The sequence below is a fragment of the Anguilla anguilla genome, chromosome 2 (genome assembly GCF_013347855.1).
Source record: "Anguilla anguilla isolate fAngAng1 chromosome 2, fAngAng1.pri, whole genome shotgun sequence".
Lineage (NCBI taxonomy): Eukaryota > Metazoa > Chordata > Actinopteri > Anguilliformes > Anguillidae > Anguilla > Anguilla anguilla.
Window position 1 is genome coordinate 22,993,299 of NC_049202.1, and position 20,340 is coordinate 23,013,638.

General features: G+C 44.5%; 1 protein-coding gene across 22 annotated transcripts in view; it reads right to left on the bottom strand.

Annotated features, from left to right (window-relative positions):
* ablim1b (actin binding LIM protein 1b) overlaps positions 1-20,340 on the bottom strand; it is a 119,857-nt gene that overhangs the window by 30,307 nt on the left and 69,210 nt on the right. For 14 of the 22 annotated variants that reach the window (XM_035405676.1, XM_035405680.1, XM_035405672.1 and 11 more), the window contains exons 7-11: positions 11,244-11,331; positions 10,675-10,733; positions 9,573-9,662; positions 6,943-6,987; positions 5,338-5,415 (exon numbers count right to left, since the gene is read on the bottom strand). In XM_035405676.1, the coding sequence (XP_035261567.1) occupies positions 5,338-5,415; positions 6,943-6,987; positions 9,573-9,662; positions 10,675-10,733; positions 11,244-11,331 (360 nt within the window). The remainder of the gene's footprint in view (positions 1-5,337; positions 5,416-6,942; positions 6,988-9,572; positions 9,663-10,674; positions 10,734-11,243; positions 11,332-20,340) is intronic. The other 8 variants (XM_035405682.1, XM_035405685.1, XM_035405691.1 and 5 more) reach the window with 2 other exon arrangements.

Sequence of the window (20,340 nt, forward strand, 5' to 3'; positions counted from 1 at the left end):
TCTTGCATGGAAAAACAGCTTTCTTCAGTATAAGTAAGCTCTTTCTTCTGCTAGATCTGCATTTTTCTCAAAACTAATTGAACAAAACAGACATAACCCAAAACTTCTATTTAGTACTGTGGATAAATTAAAAAACTAAAAAACAATCATCAGAGTTTTCAACTTATCCCTCCAATCTTAGCAGCAATGACTTCATGAACTTTTTCGATCAGAAAATTGAGGCTATTAGTGACCAGATTTCCAAACTGTCTCCATCATGCACTATTCCTGTTCATGTTAATGAACAGCCCCGCACCTGGTTACAACAGGAAGATTTACAGACAGCGGTACTGAACTGTTTTACGTCCATTAGCATGGTTGAGTTATCCAAATTAGTCATGTCCTCAAAACCGACGACCTGTCTACTCGATCCTATTCCTTCAAATTCGATTAAAGAACTATTTCCAGTACTAGGCCAGCATATATTAAAAATCATTAACACATCCCTAGTCACAGGATACGTACCTGAGTCACTAAAAGTGGCAGTTATTAAGCCATTACTGAAGAAACCAAACCTAGAACCTGATAAATTGGAAAATTGTAGACCTATTTCAAACCTTCCATTTCTATCAAAATTATTGGAGAAAACTGTTGCTAAGCAACTAAGTGCATACCTTAGCTCTAACGGTATCCTTGAAGTATTCCAATCAGCGTTTAGACCCCACCACAGCACAGAAACCGCACTTATCAAGGTTACAAATGATTTACTACTGCCAGCCGACCGTAACTCTGTCGGTTCTTGTACTCCTCTAACTGAGTGCAGCTTTTGACACAATTGATCATGGAATTCTACTGGACAGACTCCAGGCCTGTGTTTGACTGCATGGACAGGCACTCGCATGGTTTGGATCATACCTATGTGACAGGAAACAGTTTGTTAAATTAAAAGAAGAAGAGTCCAGCTCCTCAATAATGAAATACGGTATTCCACAAGGATCAGTACCAGGACCAGTTCTCTTCTCGCTATATATGCTACCACTTGGCAATATTATCTGGGCACATGGCGTAGAGTTCCACTGTTATGCGGACGATACTCAGATTTATATTTCAATGAAACCTGGTGAAGCACTGCCGCTTTCACGGTTAGAGGCTTGTATTGTAGATATCAAGGTTTGGATGCTTTCAAATTTTCTGCTCCTAAATTCAGATAAGACTGAAATGTTGGTTTTAGGTCCCAAAATATTAAGGGAGAAATTGTCTACCCTCACCTTAAACTGTGATGGTTGTTTGGCTGAACCTAATATGGTCGTTAAAGACCTTGGTGTCACCATTGATCCTGATCTATCTTTTGACACCCATATAAAAAACATATCCAGAATTGCCTTCTTTCAGCTATGCAACATAGCTAAAATTAGACATTTCCTGTCAGTTGGGGATGCTGAAAAATTGATCCATGCGTTTGTTACATCTAGGTTAGATTACTGTTATGCCCTGCTATCTGGCTGCCCTAATAACTCGTTAAAGAGTCTCCAGCTTGTGCAGAATGCAGCTGCTCATATCTTGACCAGAACTAAGAAGTATGAGCACATTACACCAGTACTAGCATCGCTTCACTGGCTACCCATTAAGCATAGGATAGATTTCAAGGTTTTGCTCCTGACTTTTAAAGCTCTGCATGGACGTGCACCTGTGTACATAACTAACCTGCTCCTACCTTATAAGCCCACAAGGTCACTCCGATCCCAAGACGCAGACTACTTGGCAGTCCCAAGAATTTCCAAAAACCTAAAAGGGTGGTAGGGCTTTCTCCTACAGGGCCCCACTACTGTGGAACCAGCTTCCAAAATTTATAAAGGAGTCAGACTCAGTCTCAATATTTAAATCTAGATTAAAAACGCACCTCTATGCTCAGGTTTATAATCAGTTATAGTCTGGAGACAGGGTGCGAGAAGCCTGTAGTCATAGAGCTTTGTAGGTGGCAATCCTTTCCTTACTGTCACTTGTCAATCAGCTGTGACCCAAATTTACATGGGCTGGCTCTCGGGGTCCCCCCAATACATACTACTGCCACTTTACCCACTGTCTGCTATATTGCAAATTCCCGTTTCTACCCTCTTCCCCACGCTGCCGGCGGGGCTCTTGCCCCAACCCTCAAGAGTGCTTTGAGAGTCATCTGGTCTCCCCTACCTCTGCGGTCCAGCCCCTCTTTCGTCATTGCCTCCACCCTGCCCACATCTGTCGCCACCTGCTGTTCCCCATCACCGCCACCCGGCCCCACCCATCATCTGAGCCACATCATAAACCTTATAAAACTGACTGACATGTTGGTCACCAGTCGGCACCCTGAGCCGACCAGAGGAGGATGGATTTCCCCCTTGAGCCTGGTTCCTTCCAAGGTTTCTTCCCATCTGCCACAGGGAGTTTTTCCTTGCCACTGTTGCCTTAGGCTTGCTCCTGTGGGGGTTTAGGCCAGGGTTGTCTGTAAAGCGTATTGTGACAACTGCTGTAAAATACGCTACACAAATAAAATTTGATTGATTTGATTGAATTATGTATCTCATGCACAATAAACATTGTCTTTCTCGTGAATGGTTGTGTGATATTTTTGAAACAACTGCCTCGCAAAATGTTATCCCTGGTGTTTCTGGTTTTGCTAGCTAAACTGTTAGAGAATAAAGCTAAGCTGGGTGTTAAATTAACAATCAGAACAAGAAGAATAAAACAAAAACAAAGGAGATTTCATCAAAAAAAGGGCATCAAGGCTGAAGGAACATACGAGGAAGCGTAATAAAATAATAACGCTAATCCATATTGCCGTATTTTTTATTTAGTTTTCTCTTTACACAGAAATCAGACCAGGCTCTGCTCCACCTATACCCCGGGGTTAATGCTCTGTGTAAAGACGGCTTTATTCCGATCAATATAATATATTGATGAACTTGATGACAATGTAAATAACTGTAACGTTAAGGCCAGTTCAGATCAATGATTCGCAATGAGACTAAACGGTTTTAGAATGTTGTAGAGAAAATTGCAGCGGTGTGAACTGGTTAGTAGCAGAGCCGTTGCCTGCCCTGGGGTCTCAAAGGGCCCATCGTGTCAAATTGCCAAGTGCAGTTTTAGAACGTTTACAATCAGACGTCTTGGAATTTTGCAAGTTGCATCCAGTCTTGTTGTGAATCATTAATCTGAACTGGCCTTTAGTTTGCCTTTAGTTTGCCACATTGCAATGTTGCAACAAGGTAGCGTTGCATTCGAGAGACGGTTTGCGAGGTTGGTACCTGTCCGTAGCGTTAGCTACCGTTTTTTCTAATTGTTAGCTGACATTAGATTATGTTAATTACATTAACTAGCTAGCTAACGCAACGTTACCTGAAATGAGAGATGGCTACCGATTGTGCCATCACAACGTTGTCTAAACTAATGTTGCCTTTCTTGACATGGTCCGGTAGCTACCGTTAGCTGTGCAAATAACTAAGTAATTCAGTAACGTTACATTGTCATCAAATGTAATACGAAATCTACAAATAATATGACCTGTCATGTTACACAAAAACTTGTTAGGGTTCCATAACGCTAGCAGACACCGGAAACAGTACGCTGCTCACACTCACAAGTGAGCTGAAGAGCGAGCCTGTTGCGTTAGCTCCGCCTACCCTCTCTGGCGGACCAACCACTGATGGGTGATGGAAAATGCGTCACTAACTGTGCGCTGCTTGTGATTTTTTCCCGGGAATGTCGCCACAGACACCCAGTTCTTTAATCATAAATAATAATAATAATAACAATATAAATTTATATAATAATAGGCTCAATCACCATTGTTACCTAATTCAGTGATATATAGTGACTTAGCAGACATTTATTTCAATGAAAATCTTCGAGATTGCTACTTTAATGTTTATTCATTTTATGTTAATTTTATTGTACAGCACTTTCTACCTATGTTTTGATAAGTGCCATATAAATAAAGTTATTATTATCTGTTCCTAGGTGGGAAGTTCTGCCCCAGTTGGAAAGCCACTCCCATTGTTTAGTAATGTCTACCTCTCTATGTCAGGTGGTTTATTAAGCATATGTTCAGAAACATGGAAACTGATCCAAAGATCTGGCCACTGTTTCAATATCATATACATGTACTTGCAAAGCACACATCGAGAACGAGGAGAAGGCCTTCAAGTTAACTCATGACCCCCTGTTTCCCAGCGGCTCCCAGTCCATGTCCAGATCCATTTCCCCTCGATCCAGATCCGCATCCGGACCAGAGTTCCCCTTCACCCGTCCATCTGCCAGCCCCCCGGCTCCCCACACTATTAGATTTAGCATTATGCGCTGTCATGTCCAGATCACATCCACAGTCTCTTGTGGGATGGAAATTTGCCACATATTTGGATGGCAGTCGGGTGTCAGTGGATCTCAGCATCTCTACATCCATCTGGGAGAAACATGTCAGCAGGCGGGCAGCTCTCTGTGCACGGGACGGCCGTGATGTGATTTAGGAGGGAAGATTAGATTTCAGAAAAGGAATTTGCCTGATTGGCCGGTTTAACAGGCAGAGAGAACGGCTTAGTCCGAGCTCCAATCAATCGTGGCAGAAAAGCCGTTTTTCTGCGTAATGAAGTCTGCAGCGGACTGACTGCAACCTGCCTGCCGTAAAACTTTGCAAAAACATACAAATCTTCAAACATCCATGAAGACCTGAAACAGCAGGTGGACCAAAATATACAGGATGATATGCCTTTTGACCTTCTTGCTACAGTTGAAGATATATCTAAATTCTGACTGTATGAGTTAATTTTCTCATTGGCTAGCTAAATTGTTTACAGTTTTTTTGTGATGGGGGGGGGGGTGGTTGTTGGGGCTAAGGAGAAGCAGTCATTGAGAATGGGAGAAAAGCTTGGCATTTTTACTGGAGTAAAAATCTGGGGGCATTTTGGAGGGAAAGACAGTGGATGAGGGGCCGATTAAGGGGCGGGGCAGTTTGGAGGGGGGGGGGGGGCATTTTGGGGGGTACTGGGCAAGGGCAGGAAGACGGGCCAAATCATTTTGGATGCAGGGGAAAACATAGCCCAGGGGCCTATATAACATTTATAACATTAAAGCGCTCCAGATGTCTTCTGTAGGCATTACTGGTGGACGGCTGCGTTCGTTTTATACAGCAATCCGTCAGCCATTACAAACACACTTGAACCCAGACAATGTTCTCACGATGGGATGGCGACCCCTGCAACAGCAATTGTGCTCTGCAGTGCCACATTGTGAAAAGTATGTACAGACTGAAGGATGTTAAATGAAATCAATGCTGATATGTGTAAAAGAGATAGATTGATTGATGTGGCGCAAGTGAAAGAGACTTACATAGATGGTATGACCCGGTGAGCCAGGTATGCTTGAACCAGGTCGGGAACAAATACTCTCGGACGACGACCTCGTCGGCTGTAGAGAGAAGGGAGATATATATGACGGCCGCAGCCCCTTCAAAACGACGCCGTGAATCAGACCACATACACAGCCAGCTTAAGCACCTCTAATGACACGTCATGGAAACGACAGAACCAATCGCAGCCGTTCTGTCCGTCTGTGTTTTACAATGAGCGAGTCCACACGAGCACCATGAGACCGCTCGGACGCGATTTCACACGCATCACCAGTAAAAAACCGATTGGGCTCGGATGCGTCCTGTAGAACACAGCAGGCTCAGAGTGGAACATTTCAGTGTGAAATTGCATAGGGAGAGGTCTCAAGAGGGATCCCACCAGCCAATAAGGGGTGGAGGTCTGCCCCTCCCTCTCAGTCTAAAGCTTATGCCGATAGGTGGCATGGAGCAGTCACTCACGCTGTCAGAGCAAAGCACACGGTTTGTGTTAGCGTCAGAAGAAATTCCACAGATTCCTCTTTGAGCACATGCCGGTTGGAAGGGCAGAAGCGAAGTCTGCTGTGGAGGTGACCCTGACTGTTGCTGTGGAGACTGCACATGACCCCTGATCAGACTTACACTGCCACACAGTTCAGCCTGGACTTTTGTGGGAGGAAACTAAGCGGACACTTGTGACAACATCATGTGATCCAGCAGACAGGCCACTCCCTTAACTTGGTAGTCAATTGATGGGGTCAGGCTTGTCCCGTTAGTCTCTCCTGCTGGAGCAGAGTACATGACATAAAGGCACCACTTCATTCATTCATCCTCCAGTAGTGAAGTCATTATAAAGCATTGCTGATGTGGCCAGGGATCCTATTAACATTGTTTATTTTACTGTAATATCCTTGTCCAGAAAACTATCATTATTATTATTATTATTATTATTATTATTATTATTATTATTATTAATAATAATAATAATAATAATAATAATTGCAAAGTCTGTGAACCTTGCCTATTATTTTTACCTGCTGAAAGCTCACATGGTCCACAATTTTTTTTAAATACTCAAATTGACCATAGTCATCACTGTGTCCTTTCGACACATTGATGATGTCATTGCACAGCTCATAGCTTAAATTCAGCATGTGTGTGAAACCACATGGGAAAATGATGATGACATCACACAGGCTACTGTGAGTCCTGAACATGCGTGAGAGACCACACAGAATGATGTTATCGCATAGCCCATAGGGAGTCGTGGGCTTTGCGAGTGTCTAACGTGTAGGAGAGCTGATCTAGGATCAGTATTGCCCTTTAGCTTATAATGGATAAAGTGATGAAGGCTAAAATATGGACAGAGGAAATCTAATCTTAGGTCAGCACTCCTGCTCTAAGATGCTTTAAGAATATGGCCCCTGAATGTGTGTGAGAGACCACACAAAATGATGATGTCATCACATAGCCCTTAGTGAGTCCTGCACATGCGTGAGAGGTTACACGGAATGATGATGTCATCACACAGCCCATAGCAAGTTCCACACCTGCGTGAGAGACCACACGGAATGATGATGTCATTGCACAGCCCATAGCGAATACAGTACCTGCCTTTCTGTTTTGTGGATGTTGGCTATCGAGGGGGGAATGAACTGTGGAAGGGGGAAGAGGAAGCGGAAGAGGGGTTCATTCATCACACACACAGCCCTGCTCTTCATCACACAGTCCTCACCTTTTACCCCAGCCCTTAATCACTCAGTGGCAGGACAGTGAACAACAGCCCCAAGCCCATGCATCTTCAACACAATCTGAGCACAGAGCACTGCTTCGACAAAACTCAGCAGCTCTAAATCAGAGCACAGAGCGCTGCACCCCCAAATCTCAGCCCCCCTAATCTAATCTGAATCTGAGTACAGAGTGCTGCACTCCCAAAACTCAGCCCCCCTACTTTAACCTGAATCTGAACACACTCAGAGTTAAATGTCCAGTGTTAATTAAACTGTAACAGTGTTGAATTAACAGTGGAAATTTTATTGTGCAAAGTACCACCCCACCAAACTCAGCCCCACTACTTTAATCCAAATCTGAGCACATACAGTAAAGCACTGCTCCCCTCTACTCCCCCAAACCACGCCACTATCCAACAGTACAAAATCTGTCCCAGCAGAGTAGATATCTATGATGTTTCTTAATGTCTTTTTCCATATATGGTTAATTGACTGAATAACTCAATCACAAGACTCATCTGTTACAGTACAGGCAAATCAGTATCAGGATTAGGTATATTGCACAGAAAAATAGTCCTGTGTCCATCTCATGGAACATAACTACTGAGTTCAATGAGTTTTAGTGTTCTGTGCCACGGATTGCATACTCACCGTGGTGAATGTTGTGAAAAGCTGTGCATATTACGCCACACTACATAACACAGTGTAATATTGAGCAACACAACGACACTTAGCCAATAGGCCACCAATAAAGTGAAGCATTTATATAGCTTGTGAAACCCGAAGACTCTTCTTTTGCAAACTCAGCTTGATGCAGCTACTGCCAGTTATCACAACATAGACTCAGGAATCAGTAATCAGGAATCAGACTTGAATAAATCATTTAAATGCCAAAAACCCAATTTAAGCTTTCTATATAATTAATATATTAAAATATGAAAGTACTATAAATATAGCATATGCTAGGGTTGCAAACTTTTATCAGCTGGCTGGAGTGCGATTTTGCGATCGCAGACCGAGGAGGGGAGGACTGCCCTGTGGAAGGCTCTGGAAAATTTACATTGCAACAGATTTACCAGCATGAGAAATAAGATGACTAGCATTAGACCGTGTGATCTTTGATTTTTGAGTGTGCCTTACGCTCATTGCGTGAGAATTGGCAGCCACTGGTATAGAGCAGTTTCTCCAACAGTCTGTCTCAAGACATGGTGCTTCTAAGGCATGGGCTAGCCTATCTTGATTAGTTTCAGCTTTGAAAATGATCTGCAGAAGCCACAGTCACAGGAATTCATAAAAAGAGCTTGAATGCCAACGCAACATCTGGGAAACTGGGCAGAAGGAAGTGGTGCTTTAAATACAGCGGTTCAGTGAGATTTCTAATTGAGCCTGTCTTGTTCTCCTTATTTTCCGGCCTCAGTGTGTTATGGAAACATTAATTGCATAGGAAACTCTGAGGACAGACTGACTCTGTTGGGAGGCTGCAAGCTGCTTCGGAGTAGGTACAGCTACCCGCAACTGGAGATATGGAAGGTTTGCAGCCTCCTACTGGTCGGAATAATGACAATACTTTCGGTATTTTAGGTTTAGCTTGTTCGTATAATGTTTTCTGCAGTGTTTCTGGGCACCACTGAATGACTTTTTGCTTGTTATCACTCTCTATGTGACCTGATTACACAATGACCAGAGTGATGATGTTTTCAGTAGCATAGTTTTATTCTGCCCGCATTCTGTATTTAGCTCTTTTTTGAGCAGCACTCAGATACTTTCTCTTAATTTTAAAAGGACAGTAAAACCTCACCCCTTGTTCCATAAAAAATAAAAAAATAATAAAAGCTTATTAATTAAAAAAAAATAAGTCTAGGGTGGTGCCTTCTGTGCACAGAGCCCCCCAAGGACCACAGGAGCTGCGGGGGTGTGCCCTACACCAGGTTTTCAGCGGATGTCTGCACCTACCCTCAATATTCAGACCCACTGCTGTTACCCCATTAAGTGCGAGCACAAAATTTGATTGGTGCAAAATTACAGCAGGTGGTCTCTGTAATGTTGAAGAACCAATCTCACCAATCTTCACCATGCTGAAAACAATTGACCTTGTCCTGCGAGCTGACAGACAACTTGTTTAATCAGGGAGTGGCTTTGTTTTAAGTTGCAGTCTGAGATGTGTTTGGGTAGCCTGAGAGCTTGAGATAGAACCTGAAACTGCATGTCTTAAAAAGCATCACAGTTGGCAACCCCTGCATATGCTGAGAAATGAATGATTGTGCACCAGAATAAAATCTACAGAACAGACCAATGGACATATTTCCAGGATCAGCATTGAAAAGCCCTGCAGGTGACAGGGCCCGCCAGGAGAAGGGTCAAGTCACCGTGTTGTGTGCGTTTGTGTATGTCCACACGCACTCTTATCACACGTGGATTAAAAACACTGCATCCCTCTCCTTGCTTTGATGAAAGCAAGAATGAAATGTTAGTCGCCGTAGTGAGGGGCATGGGCTGGACTGGCCTCGAACCTGGAACCGCGGCTGATGCTGACGCTGACTTGGGACCACGGGGAAAAAAATGTCAAAGGGGGACGGCTTAGCCCTTGGGTGCTGGCACGTCTGAGAAACAAGAACATCAACAGATCCACCAGATCCAATAAGGTCCAATGTGAATGTAGAGATTGTGCTGGTTGTGGGAATAAACATACCAGACGAACACAACACCCACATCCTTTCAGCACTGTGCTCATATTTCATTACATCATTAATTTTTTGGACAGTCCCCCCATAATTCTCCCCCACATTGGAATAAGAAATTTTAACTCTAGTGCCCCTGTCAATCACCCAATGTGCTGTAGGCCCGCCCCATCTCTGCCAGTGTTCTCTGGCTGTCACTCACAGTGCCATAGGCCTGTCCCACCTCTGCCAGTGTTCTCTGTCTGTCACTCACATTGCCGTAGTCCTGCCCAATGTCCACCAGTGTTCTCCGTCTGTCACACATAGTGCCGTAGGCCCACCCCATCTCTGCCAGTGTTCTCTGTCATTTGCTCACAGTGCCGTACGCCCACCCACCCCACCTCTGCCAGTGTTCTCTGTCATTCGCTCACAATGCTGTCGGCCCGCCCCATCTCTGCCAGTGTTCTCTGTCATTCGCTCACAATGCTGTCGGCCCACCCCATCTCTGCCAGTATTCTCTGTCATTCGCTCACAGTGCTGTAGGCCCACCCCATCTCTGCCAGTGTTCTCTGTCATTTGCTCACAGTGCTGTAGGCCCGCCACATCTCTGCCACTGTTCTCTGTCTGTCATTCACAGTGCCGTAGGCCCGTCCCATCTCTGCCAGTGTTCTCTGTCATTCGCTCACAGCACTTTAGGCCCGCCCCATCTCTGCGAGTGTTCTCTGTCATTCGCTCACAATGCTGTAGGCCCGTCCCATCTCTGCCAGTGTTCTCTGTCATTCGCTCACAATGCCGCAGGCCCACCTCATCTCTGCCAGTGTTCTCTGTCATTCGCTCACAGTGCTGTAGGCCCACCCCATCTCTGCCAGTGTTCTCTGTCATTCGCTCACAGTGCTGTAGGCCCACCCCATCTCTGTCAGTGTTCTCTTACAGTGCTGAACTGACAATCTCTTACCCTGTGTCTCTCCTCTGCCCTGGTGTTGTCCTTACAGTCTGGATGCCACACTGTGGATCCTATGGGAAATATAATTCAGCCAGTATTCATAAAGCATTAACCTATTTGACTGTTGCTGTGCCTATTGCTTTACTCTCTCCGGGCTGACATTAGACAACCTAGGAACAGTAGTCTGTCTCACTCAGTCACTCACTCACTCGTTCACTCAGGCACCCAATCACACTCTCTCTCTCATTCAGTCACTCAAAGCGCGAGTAACTCCCCAAAAGTAGCAATGGTGCCTTTACATCACTGCCAGATGGTATGCTCATTGGGGGATTAAGTACAGTGATTGGTAGTTACTGCATCACTGAACAGTGACTGTTCTACTTGTAAAATGATGAAACCAATGAACCAACTCAACAACATGGAAAAGAAATCACCTTTCTTGGCTGAAAACTAAATTTAGCAAATAATGAATCAAATCTAATAAGTGTGATAATCACTGAATGAATGAAGTTTCACATTTTGAATACTACAGTCCAGGGCCCCCTGTGTCCTCCAGGGGGCAGTGTTGTCACAGTTCTCACCTTGCAGGTACATTTCCTCTCCTTCTGTGAACATCTGGTTGCACCTGCTGCATCGTGCACAACTGGGATGGTAGTGTTTGTCTCCCGCCTGGAAGAAAAATACAAATGCAATGGTCAAACATTACACACACACACTCACACACATACACACGCTGCTGGCTGCAGGGGAGGTTACTGGAGGAAGTGGTCCGCTGGGCACAGGTGCAGCGTGTTCCTGACTGTGAGACCCTACTAAAAGCACGTTCTGTGCTCCTGGTCAGAGAACAGGCTGAGGGCGGGGCCAGACAGACTGATCATGTTTCCCCAGCGAGGACAAGATTCCTTTGAGTTCAGGTGCACCCACCTGGGGAGGATCTGTACACCTGTGGGGTTCGGCCTGAAAGTGGTCCGCCTGTTACAACCACGCCCGCTTCGCCACCACAGGCAGAAATTAACATGGTGTGCACTTATTGTATGTTGCTTTGGATAAGTGTCTGCCAAATAAATGTAATGTAATGTAATGGGTGCGGTTCTAATGAAATTTATATTTATAACTCAAGGACAACTTTAGCCTGTTGGCTTTTCACCTGGGACCTAACAACCCCAGAGGAATATCATGAAAACCTGCTTCTACACTGTAACTAATGCACGACACACCAATCAGTCCCAACCCTCAGTTTGCGGATATAATTTACAATTTTATGAAATATATTTTAATATATATTGGTCTTGTTGTACATATTTGATTTTAGCACCATCATGTTCTCTTGAAGCGCTGAGTCTTCACAGCAGTTACGGGCAGTGACTTTGGCTCTACGCAAAAGCTTTATCACACTGAAATCGACAGTTGAAATCGTCAGTTGAGTCACATCATGTCTGGGGCAGCTGTAGATTCACAACATAAATTAAAAAAAACTCCCAGAAGCCTCTGTGTTTGGACTGTAGCCAGGGGAAGAACAGCACAGTGTGTATGAACCCGCCCTGACCCCCACCCAAGCCCACCCGCAACAATATGAAAGAAATTGTGCAAAATGCATCCAGGTTTAAAACCTCCTTCTCTCACAGCACACCACTGCCACTTTCCCCAGAGGAACAATCACAGAAACACTGACAGTAAATTTGAATCCATCAAACGCTCCCAAAACCTAAAGCATGTCTTGAATATGAATATATACAGGAACACGTAAAATGTGTTGGACCGAGATTGGAGGAAGCAGACTGACGGTATCCATCAGAGGGTGAACCCCCAGTGCCACAGGCACTCTGTGTTTGACAGACAGCAGTCGGTGTAGAACACTGTGCTCCTTATCTTGCCCAAAACAGGTGCTGATCTGAGGCTCCACTGGCTTTGGGGGAGTCACAGCCAGGTGAGCTAATGTGGCTTTCACTGTCAGTGAATACGCACAAAATTATACCCCACAGCAGATATTACTTAAAGAATATGCACACTTTAAGACTGTTCTGTCTGTTTGCCATCTTGTTAAAGTATTTCATGCTTATTGATTGACCAGCAACCAATCAGTCACGTTCATGTTTTCAAGTGCAACAGTCAAAGGTAAAGTAAAAGACACTTTGTCGTACTGCATGGATACAAGTTAACTCGTATATTTAAGTGCTATTCTCTCCATTCAAAACAATGAAAGGAAAGTTTCAGTCGCCCTTTCTGTGAAAAAGACCATTAAAATGAGGAGTGTTTCTGTGCATGGATGTTACAGCAGCCAATGGGACAGGAGCATGATGCATTTTAATTTCCAATGTCAAAATGTCAAAGGCACGTGAACCAAGTGTGATGCGTCGTGGGCTCACAGGCCGAAGACCGCCTGCTCCGGACGGTCTCAGTGGGAACTGCAACTGCGTCAGCGCAGGCCGGTGGGTGTGAAAGATCTGGATGCGCTGGAATGAAGCCATAGTTCCCCCCACTGCACCGGCAGTAATGAAGTATGAGGCAATAGCAGAAAAATGCCTGATTTTATACAGATGCGACCCCCACCCTCGGCCAAAGTCACACAGACACAAAAGCATACGCACATGTTGTCATGGCAGCCTGCCTTGTCACATTTTCCCTGTAAACTAACTTCAGTGGCTCTAAGTGAGAGTCTCTGTAACACACTGCTGTAGAGCAGGGATGCAGCGGGACCCCTCAAACCCTATACCTTCATCCGTTAAGTGGGAGACAGAAAGAAAGAGGGAGACAGAGAGAGAGAGAGAGAGAGAAAGAGAGAGTATGCATGTGCGTTGGCGTGTATAGGTAATGTGGATGTGGGGTATGGGTAGCTATACCTCTGTTTGGGTGCGAGGACAGTTGGTGTGGATGGGCATGTAAGTGTGTGGGTGTGGGGCTATGGAGGGGTACGAGAGTGTGTGTGTGAGAGAGAGAGACTGCTGTGTGGGGTGCAGTTCTGTATTCGAGTATCTGCCTGTCAGCCCAGGGTGGAGGACACAGGAAGCAGAGGAACTCCCAGCCCAGGAACAGATGTGGGCCGTGGGGGTGGGGGTGGGGTAGGGGTATCTGCATGTCTGAGAGAATCTCCAGCAGCCAAATGAAAGATCCATAAATTTCAACCTTATTATTCATGAGAACAGAGATGCTCTGGAACCAGGAGACTTTAAATTTCACACACTATCCATCTAAACAGCTGTCTACCTGCTCTACCTGCCTATGAATGGAACCCACAACCCTCTGGTTAAAATTCAAGCTCTTACCAGAGCTCTCCACCACATACAGCTCAGGCTTAACCTGGACTTGCGCTGCCTGTTTTGAGTCAAACATGCTCTTCTTTTAGAGGCAAACGTGCATTCTGCACAGTTGCCCACAATGAATAGGTCAAAAGTTCAGAAAAGCCTCACACAAATGGCAGGTGAGACTGTGTATATTCCACAAAATTTTTCTGATATTTCCTAAAAAAATTACTAGAATGCAGTGGTTTGTGTGAGGTGCAGGCGATCAATGTACATGCAAATGAATGAGACGTAATCTCTACTTGTTGGATCTCATTGAGAAGCGGGCAGCCAGCAAGGGCATAATTTGTTACAAAACCAGCCAAATACAAGCTCCCCAATAATATAGCATGATGATGAGAATAATAATTTAAAATAATAAAGATGGGGATTTAATGTTGTTATTGGGATATACACAGTAGTCAGTAGTCTGAAGTATTTGTCCTTTAGAATATAATATTTTCCTATTGAAAATCATTTCACAACTGCAATTTCTTCCGTGGGGGTGGGTGGGGCTGCATACTCCCAAAGGTCCCTAGAGGGTTGCAATTTTCATTGGGGTTCATACATTTCACCCCCCAAATTCAATCTAAAGTTACACACGTAGCAGCCAGTGCTGCAGACCCATGGGACCAGGCTGTAAGCGCTTTACCTTGCAGCACACTGTAGATTCTACAAGCATCACATCCTACATTCTCCCTCACTGTACGTAGCATAGCCTCAAGTCTGTAGCCTGACTGGAGCCACTCGGTAAAGTACTGTCCTACAGTGCTGTAATGGTTGAGTTCATACCCACAATGCTCTGGTTCAGAATGTGAGCACCTGGTCAACACGCTCTTTCCTGATAACAGGACAGAGGAATATTCATTGATGGCAAAGCAATAAAGTTTAAGAGGTGATAACATATTTAAATACGTTAAGAGTTTGAATAAACCGGGGACACCGGGAACCAAATGTAGCCATAAATACAATCTATCCAACCGTGCCGGACCGCAGACTGTAGTTGAACAGCAGCAGATCCACCTTCCTGTCCTGTTTGCATTTAAAATTTGCTCTGTGCTGTATCTCTATCCACACACACACACACACACACACACACACACAGTGAGTTCAGGTTGCTTCCATCTGGTCGCAGATATAATCTACCAAGATGCAGGGCCAATAGATTTAAGAACTCATTTGTCCCTGCTGCTATTGGCCTTCTGAATAACATGATGTAATTATGTTTTTGTGTGAATTGTTTGTGTGTTGATTGGTGTGTGTTGATTGTTGATGATGATTGTATTTACTGCTGGCTGTGCAACAAATTGCCCCTCGGGGATAATAAAGATTACCTTACCTTACACACGTACACACACACAAACACGCACACAGATGGTCACTGAAATAGCCAGCTGTACACAGCAAGGCATTAAATCCAGGTTTAAAACCAGTGCCCCGGTGAAGAGTTCCAATCCCCTGTCACAGTGATCGGGCCAGTGTGTGAAACAGCCCAGATCCTCTAACGAGAGGCTTTCCTCATCTCAAACACCGAGGAAGATAAACTGGACCAGATGTTGCCTGGGACAGCCACGTCTCCCCAGAGAGAGAGCAGAACACTAGAGTATAAACTCTGAATCAAGCCAAACACCCTGCAGCTAAAACTCTGTTTCAAAAGCACACAAGCACAGTGATGCTGCCAGCACAGGGAATTGTGCTAAAAACCTTTACCACTGTCTTTATCTACAGATCATAAACAGAGAAACACACAGACACACACAGACACACACACACACATGGAGCACTGTCTGGGCTTTCCCCACCACCCCACCCCACGCCACCCCATCCCAGCACAGTTTTTTGAAGGCCCTTGGTATTGTCTTAACACTCCCCACCCCATATGACATCCACACAGAAAAACAGCATTAGGAATTTTCATTGAGGGAGCAAAGAGAGAAGTACACACTGGGGCTATGTGGCAGACAGTGGGACATTGTTTGGGGAAACAGCTATCTTCACATGGATAATTATAAATGTCGAACTCATGCACTAAACAACACTTAGGAAAATCGGCAACCTCAAAACAAAACAATTCACTCCACTTTGCTTCTTTAGTCTCTTTTCTGTTCTCTATTCATTCTACTTCCTTCCTTTCTTTTTCACTCTCTTACTGTTGTTTTGGGTTTTCAGGAGATTGGATGAAAGATCAAAATGTTTCCTCTCTCCATTTCTCCCTTTTGCTTCCTCTCCCTCTCTCTCTGTCTCTCTTCCCTTGTCTCCTTCACTCCCTCTCTCTCTGTGTCTCTTTCTCTGTCTCATTCACTCCCCCTGTCTCTCACTCAAGTCAATTCAAATAGACTTTACTGGAATGACCACAAATCAGCATAGTGTTGCCAAAGTAATATTTTACACAGACTGTAAAGCAACAACAGCCAACAGCAAATTCAAGCACTGGATACATTCACATCACCATGGAAACTGATTATACAGGGCGTGGTAACTCCCCCAGACATCAGTTCAGAATCATGTGCATATACATGCACACACATATACATGAACACACATACGTACGCACACACATACTCATAGCTCTTACATACAAGCACACACACAAGTATGCTTGCCAGACATACAGAACGCACACACATTTTACCAGAAGTTGGGGTTGATGGGAGAATATATTCAGTGTGGAACAGCTGGCCTGCATGCATGGCTGTCAGGGGCAGCTGACCATGTGATCTCTGTCATGTGTCACATATTATCCCAAGAATCTGACAACCTTATTGAGTTTTCAGTGCAGCTGCACTGGCATAGCACAGCTAAGGAAGGGTCTCAAATGGAGGATGGGGGGGTCGAGGTATAGGGTGTGAGGACCTATTCCTCTTACTGTCAAAGAAATATGTTTTTATTGTGGATGAATTGTCAAGACTTGGATCGAATCTATTTGAATTCTCATGAATCACTGCAGTATCCGTGTGAGCAAACGCACTGTTAAAGGCTCAAGCTGGGTTTACATTCTCAGACAAACACGTAAAGAGCTGCAACTATTGTTCTACTGCAGAGCTGTTGATTAACAGTGATTTACAAAGTGATGCCATTATCTTATTATGTAAAGGGATAAGAGGCTCTTTTTCCTCCTACAGACAGATCACTAAATATACCTTTATGAAGTGTACATTAGTACGGAGTGTGGCACAGTGGGTAAGGAACTGCGCTTGTAACCGAAAGGTCGCAGGTTCGATTCCCGGGTAAGGACACTGCCGTTGTACCCTTGAGCAAGGTACTTAACCTGCATTGCTTCAGTATATATATATCCAGCTGTATAAATGGATACAATGTAAAGTGCTATGTAAAAAAGTTGTGTAAGTCGCTCTGGATAAGAGCGTCTGCTAAATGCCTGTAATGTAATGTAATGTAACATTACACTTTCACATAGGAAGTGGGTTTAGCATTGAGCAGCAGTGTGGTGTAGTGGTTAGAGCAGCAGTGTGGTGTAGAGGTTAGAGCAGCAGTGTGGTGTAGTGGGTAGAGCAGCAGTGTGGAGTAGAGGATAGAGAAGCAGTGTGGTGAAGAGGTTAGAGCAGCAGTGTGGTGTAGCGGTTTGAGCAGCAATGTGGTGACGAGGTTAGAGCAGCAGTGTGGTGTAGTGGGTAGAGCAGCAGTGTGGTGAAGAGGTTAGAGAAGCAGTGTGGTGTAGAGGTTAGAGCAGCAGTGTGGTGTAGCGGGTAGAACAGCAGTGTGGTGTAGTGGGTAGAGCAGCAGTGTGGTGTAGTGGGTAGAGCAGCAGTGTGGTGAAGACGTTAGAGCAGCAGTGTGGTGTAGTGGGTAGAGCAGCAATGTGGTGTAGTGGGTAGAGCAGCAGTGTGGAGTAGAGGATAGAGAAGCAGTGTGGTGAAGAGGTTAGAGCAGCAGTGTGGTGTAGCGGTTTGAGCAGCAATGTGGTGACGAGGTTAGAGCAGCAGTGTGGTGTAGTGGGTAGAGCAGCAGTGTGGTGAAGAGGTTAGAGAAGCAGTGTGGTGTAGAGGTTAGAGCAGAAGTGTGGTGTAGTGGGTAGAACAGCAGTGTGGTGTAGTGGGTAGAGCAGCAGTGTGGTGTAGTGGGTAGAGCAGCAGTGTGGTGTAGTGGGTAGAGCAGCAATGTGGTGTAGTGGGTAGAGCAGCAGTGTGGTGTAGAGGTTAGAGCAGCAGTGTGGTGTAGTGGGTAGAGCAGCAGTGTGGTGAAGACGTTAGAGCAGCAGTGTGGTGTAGTGGGTAGAGCAGCAGTGTGGTGACAAGGTTAGAGCAGCAGTGTGGTGAAGAGGTTAGAGCAGCATTGTGGTGTAGAGGTTAGAGCAGCAGTGTGGTGTAGTGGGTAGAGCAGCAGTGTGGTGAAGAGGTTAGAGCAGCGGAGTGGCACAGTGCTCAGGGCAGTCTGATATTTTGATGATGGAGCTTATATTGTATGCAGACATTTGCAGGATTGATGTGACAGTGGTGCTGTTGCTTTTAGGGAGGTATGAAGTAAGGCTGTCAAAAGTGCCATGAAATTGAGTTTGAATATTAGCTTTTGTAATTAGTTAGAGTTCGAATATATTCGAATATCCTTTGCCTATAATTCACAAAAATAAGCTGCTTATTGTCGGGCGCAATATGCACGTGACGCTCCCTCGAAACTGGCTTGCGTGTTATTTTCCACAAGCGGGCAGTAGAATAGAGGACATCGGTGAACTTTAATACTAGGTTACTACATCTGGGGCCTCATTTATAAAACGTATTTTAGATCAACTGTGTGGCGCGTGCGTAGAAAATCAAGTCAAAGTAGTGATTTATAAAATTTCAACATGACTCGATTTGACCGTGGAAACCGTCGTGGCTCTACTTCAGGTCTTCACTTGACATATGCACGCAAGTTCATTTTATAAATGAGCCCCCTGCAGTTTCTATAGCCTAATGCGCAAATGATAAAAGCACTTTCACGTGGATGTAATTTGCCACAAATCGGCATTTATTAATCATAGGAAAATGATTGTTTATAGGAAATCCCTGTTTATTTCTTAACACAAAAACTATTCAAACGGCTAATACCTGTAGCTTAAAACAACATAAATTACATACTCTGTTTAGTTTGTTTAACTTCTTTCATCATCCAATTTTATCAAATCTTCAGAAAAGAAAGGAAACATAGCCTGCCATGGGAACATTATTTAGCCTAAATTGTTAGCTGACCAGATCTGTTGAACGAAGTGAAAAAAGAGACTGGCTCGCGAGGCTAGCTGACCAGTAACGTTAGGTGTCCATGGAGCTGAAAGTATCACTGGAGGTTATTGGCAAGGAAAACCAGACGATCCACTTGCCCTGGGCCCAGGGCAGAACGTTTTTTGTTGACAGAGGAAGTAACGTTAGCACAGGAAATGAACTTTGCGTGCATGAACATGATTCGCTGCATGAAATTAAAGCCTGCATGTTAATTGCAATACGCGGGATCCAAAACTAATATTCGAAAGCTCAAATTTATGTTCGAACTTTAAAAAAAGAAAGATTTTCGAATAGTATTCGAACTTCGAATATTTTTTGACATATTTCTGAAAATATCCAACTGCATTACTAGATATTCATCTGGCCAGGATATCATGTAAAAATGTAAGGCACATACTGCAAAGTTCTGCTACTTTGCCATGTAAAAAATATATTTTTAATCAAGAAAGACCAAAAAACTGCCTAATTTAAGTGAAAAAAGCTTGGTCAGAATCCATGGCTCGTTCCTGGGTAGTGCTGGTGAGTTACAGAGAAATATGTATGACTACATATCTGGGCATATCATGGCAGGTATCAGTGTGTACCAGGCTGTACAGAACACAACTCATTTGGCTGTGCAATTCAGGGCACCTCATACAAAACACGCAGATCTACAGCACGTCTGTAAGACGTACGCAACTCTCAAATTTCCTGTCGTGCGCAAACACAGAACAGCACTTCTGCTATTATCTGTTGTGCAAGAGCCAAGACCAGGGACTTATGCTGCTTGCAGGACAACAAGCTGTCACCATCTGAGCCAAGACCCTGAGTCTGTCATTACTAGTCTACTGACAACAACTGTAGTGCACTGGAATGATGGAGAGCTGGAAAACTGTTTGCATGATGGGTGTGGTAGTAAAATAGAGTAACAACATGCAATAGTATACATTTATAACAGCACACAGCCCTGCAATGCTCCTGTGATATAATACAGTCCTGCTATACATCTGTGACCTCACACAGCCCTCCCATACCTTTGTGACATCACTTAGCCCTACCACGTTTCACTATGACATCACACAGATTGGTAATACCTCTCAATGATATCACAAAGGTCTATCATACAGCTCTCAACTCAGTTTAGTTGACCAACAATTTCAATGGCCGTGTCATCCTTTCTAGGGCATGTAACTACATTATCACTCATT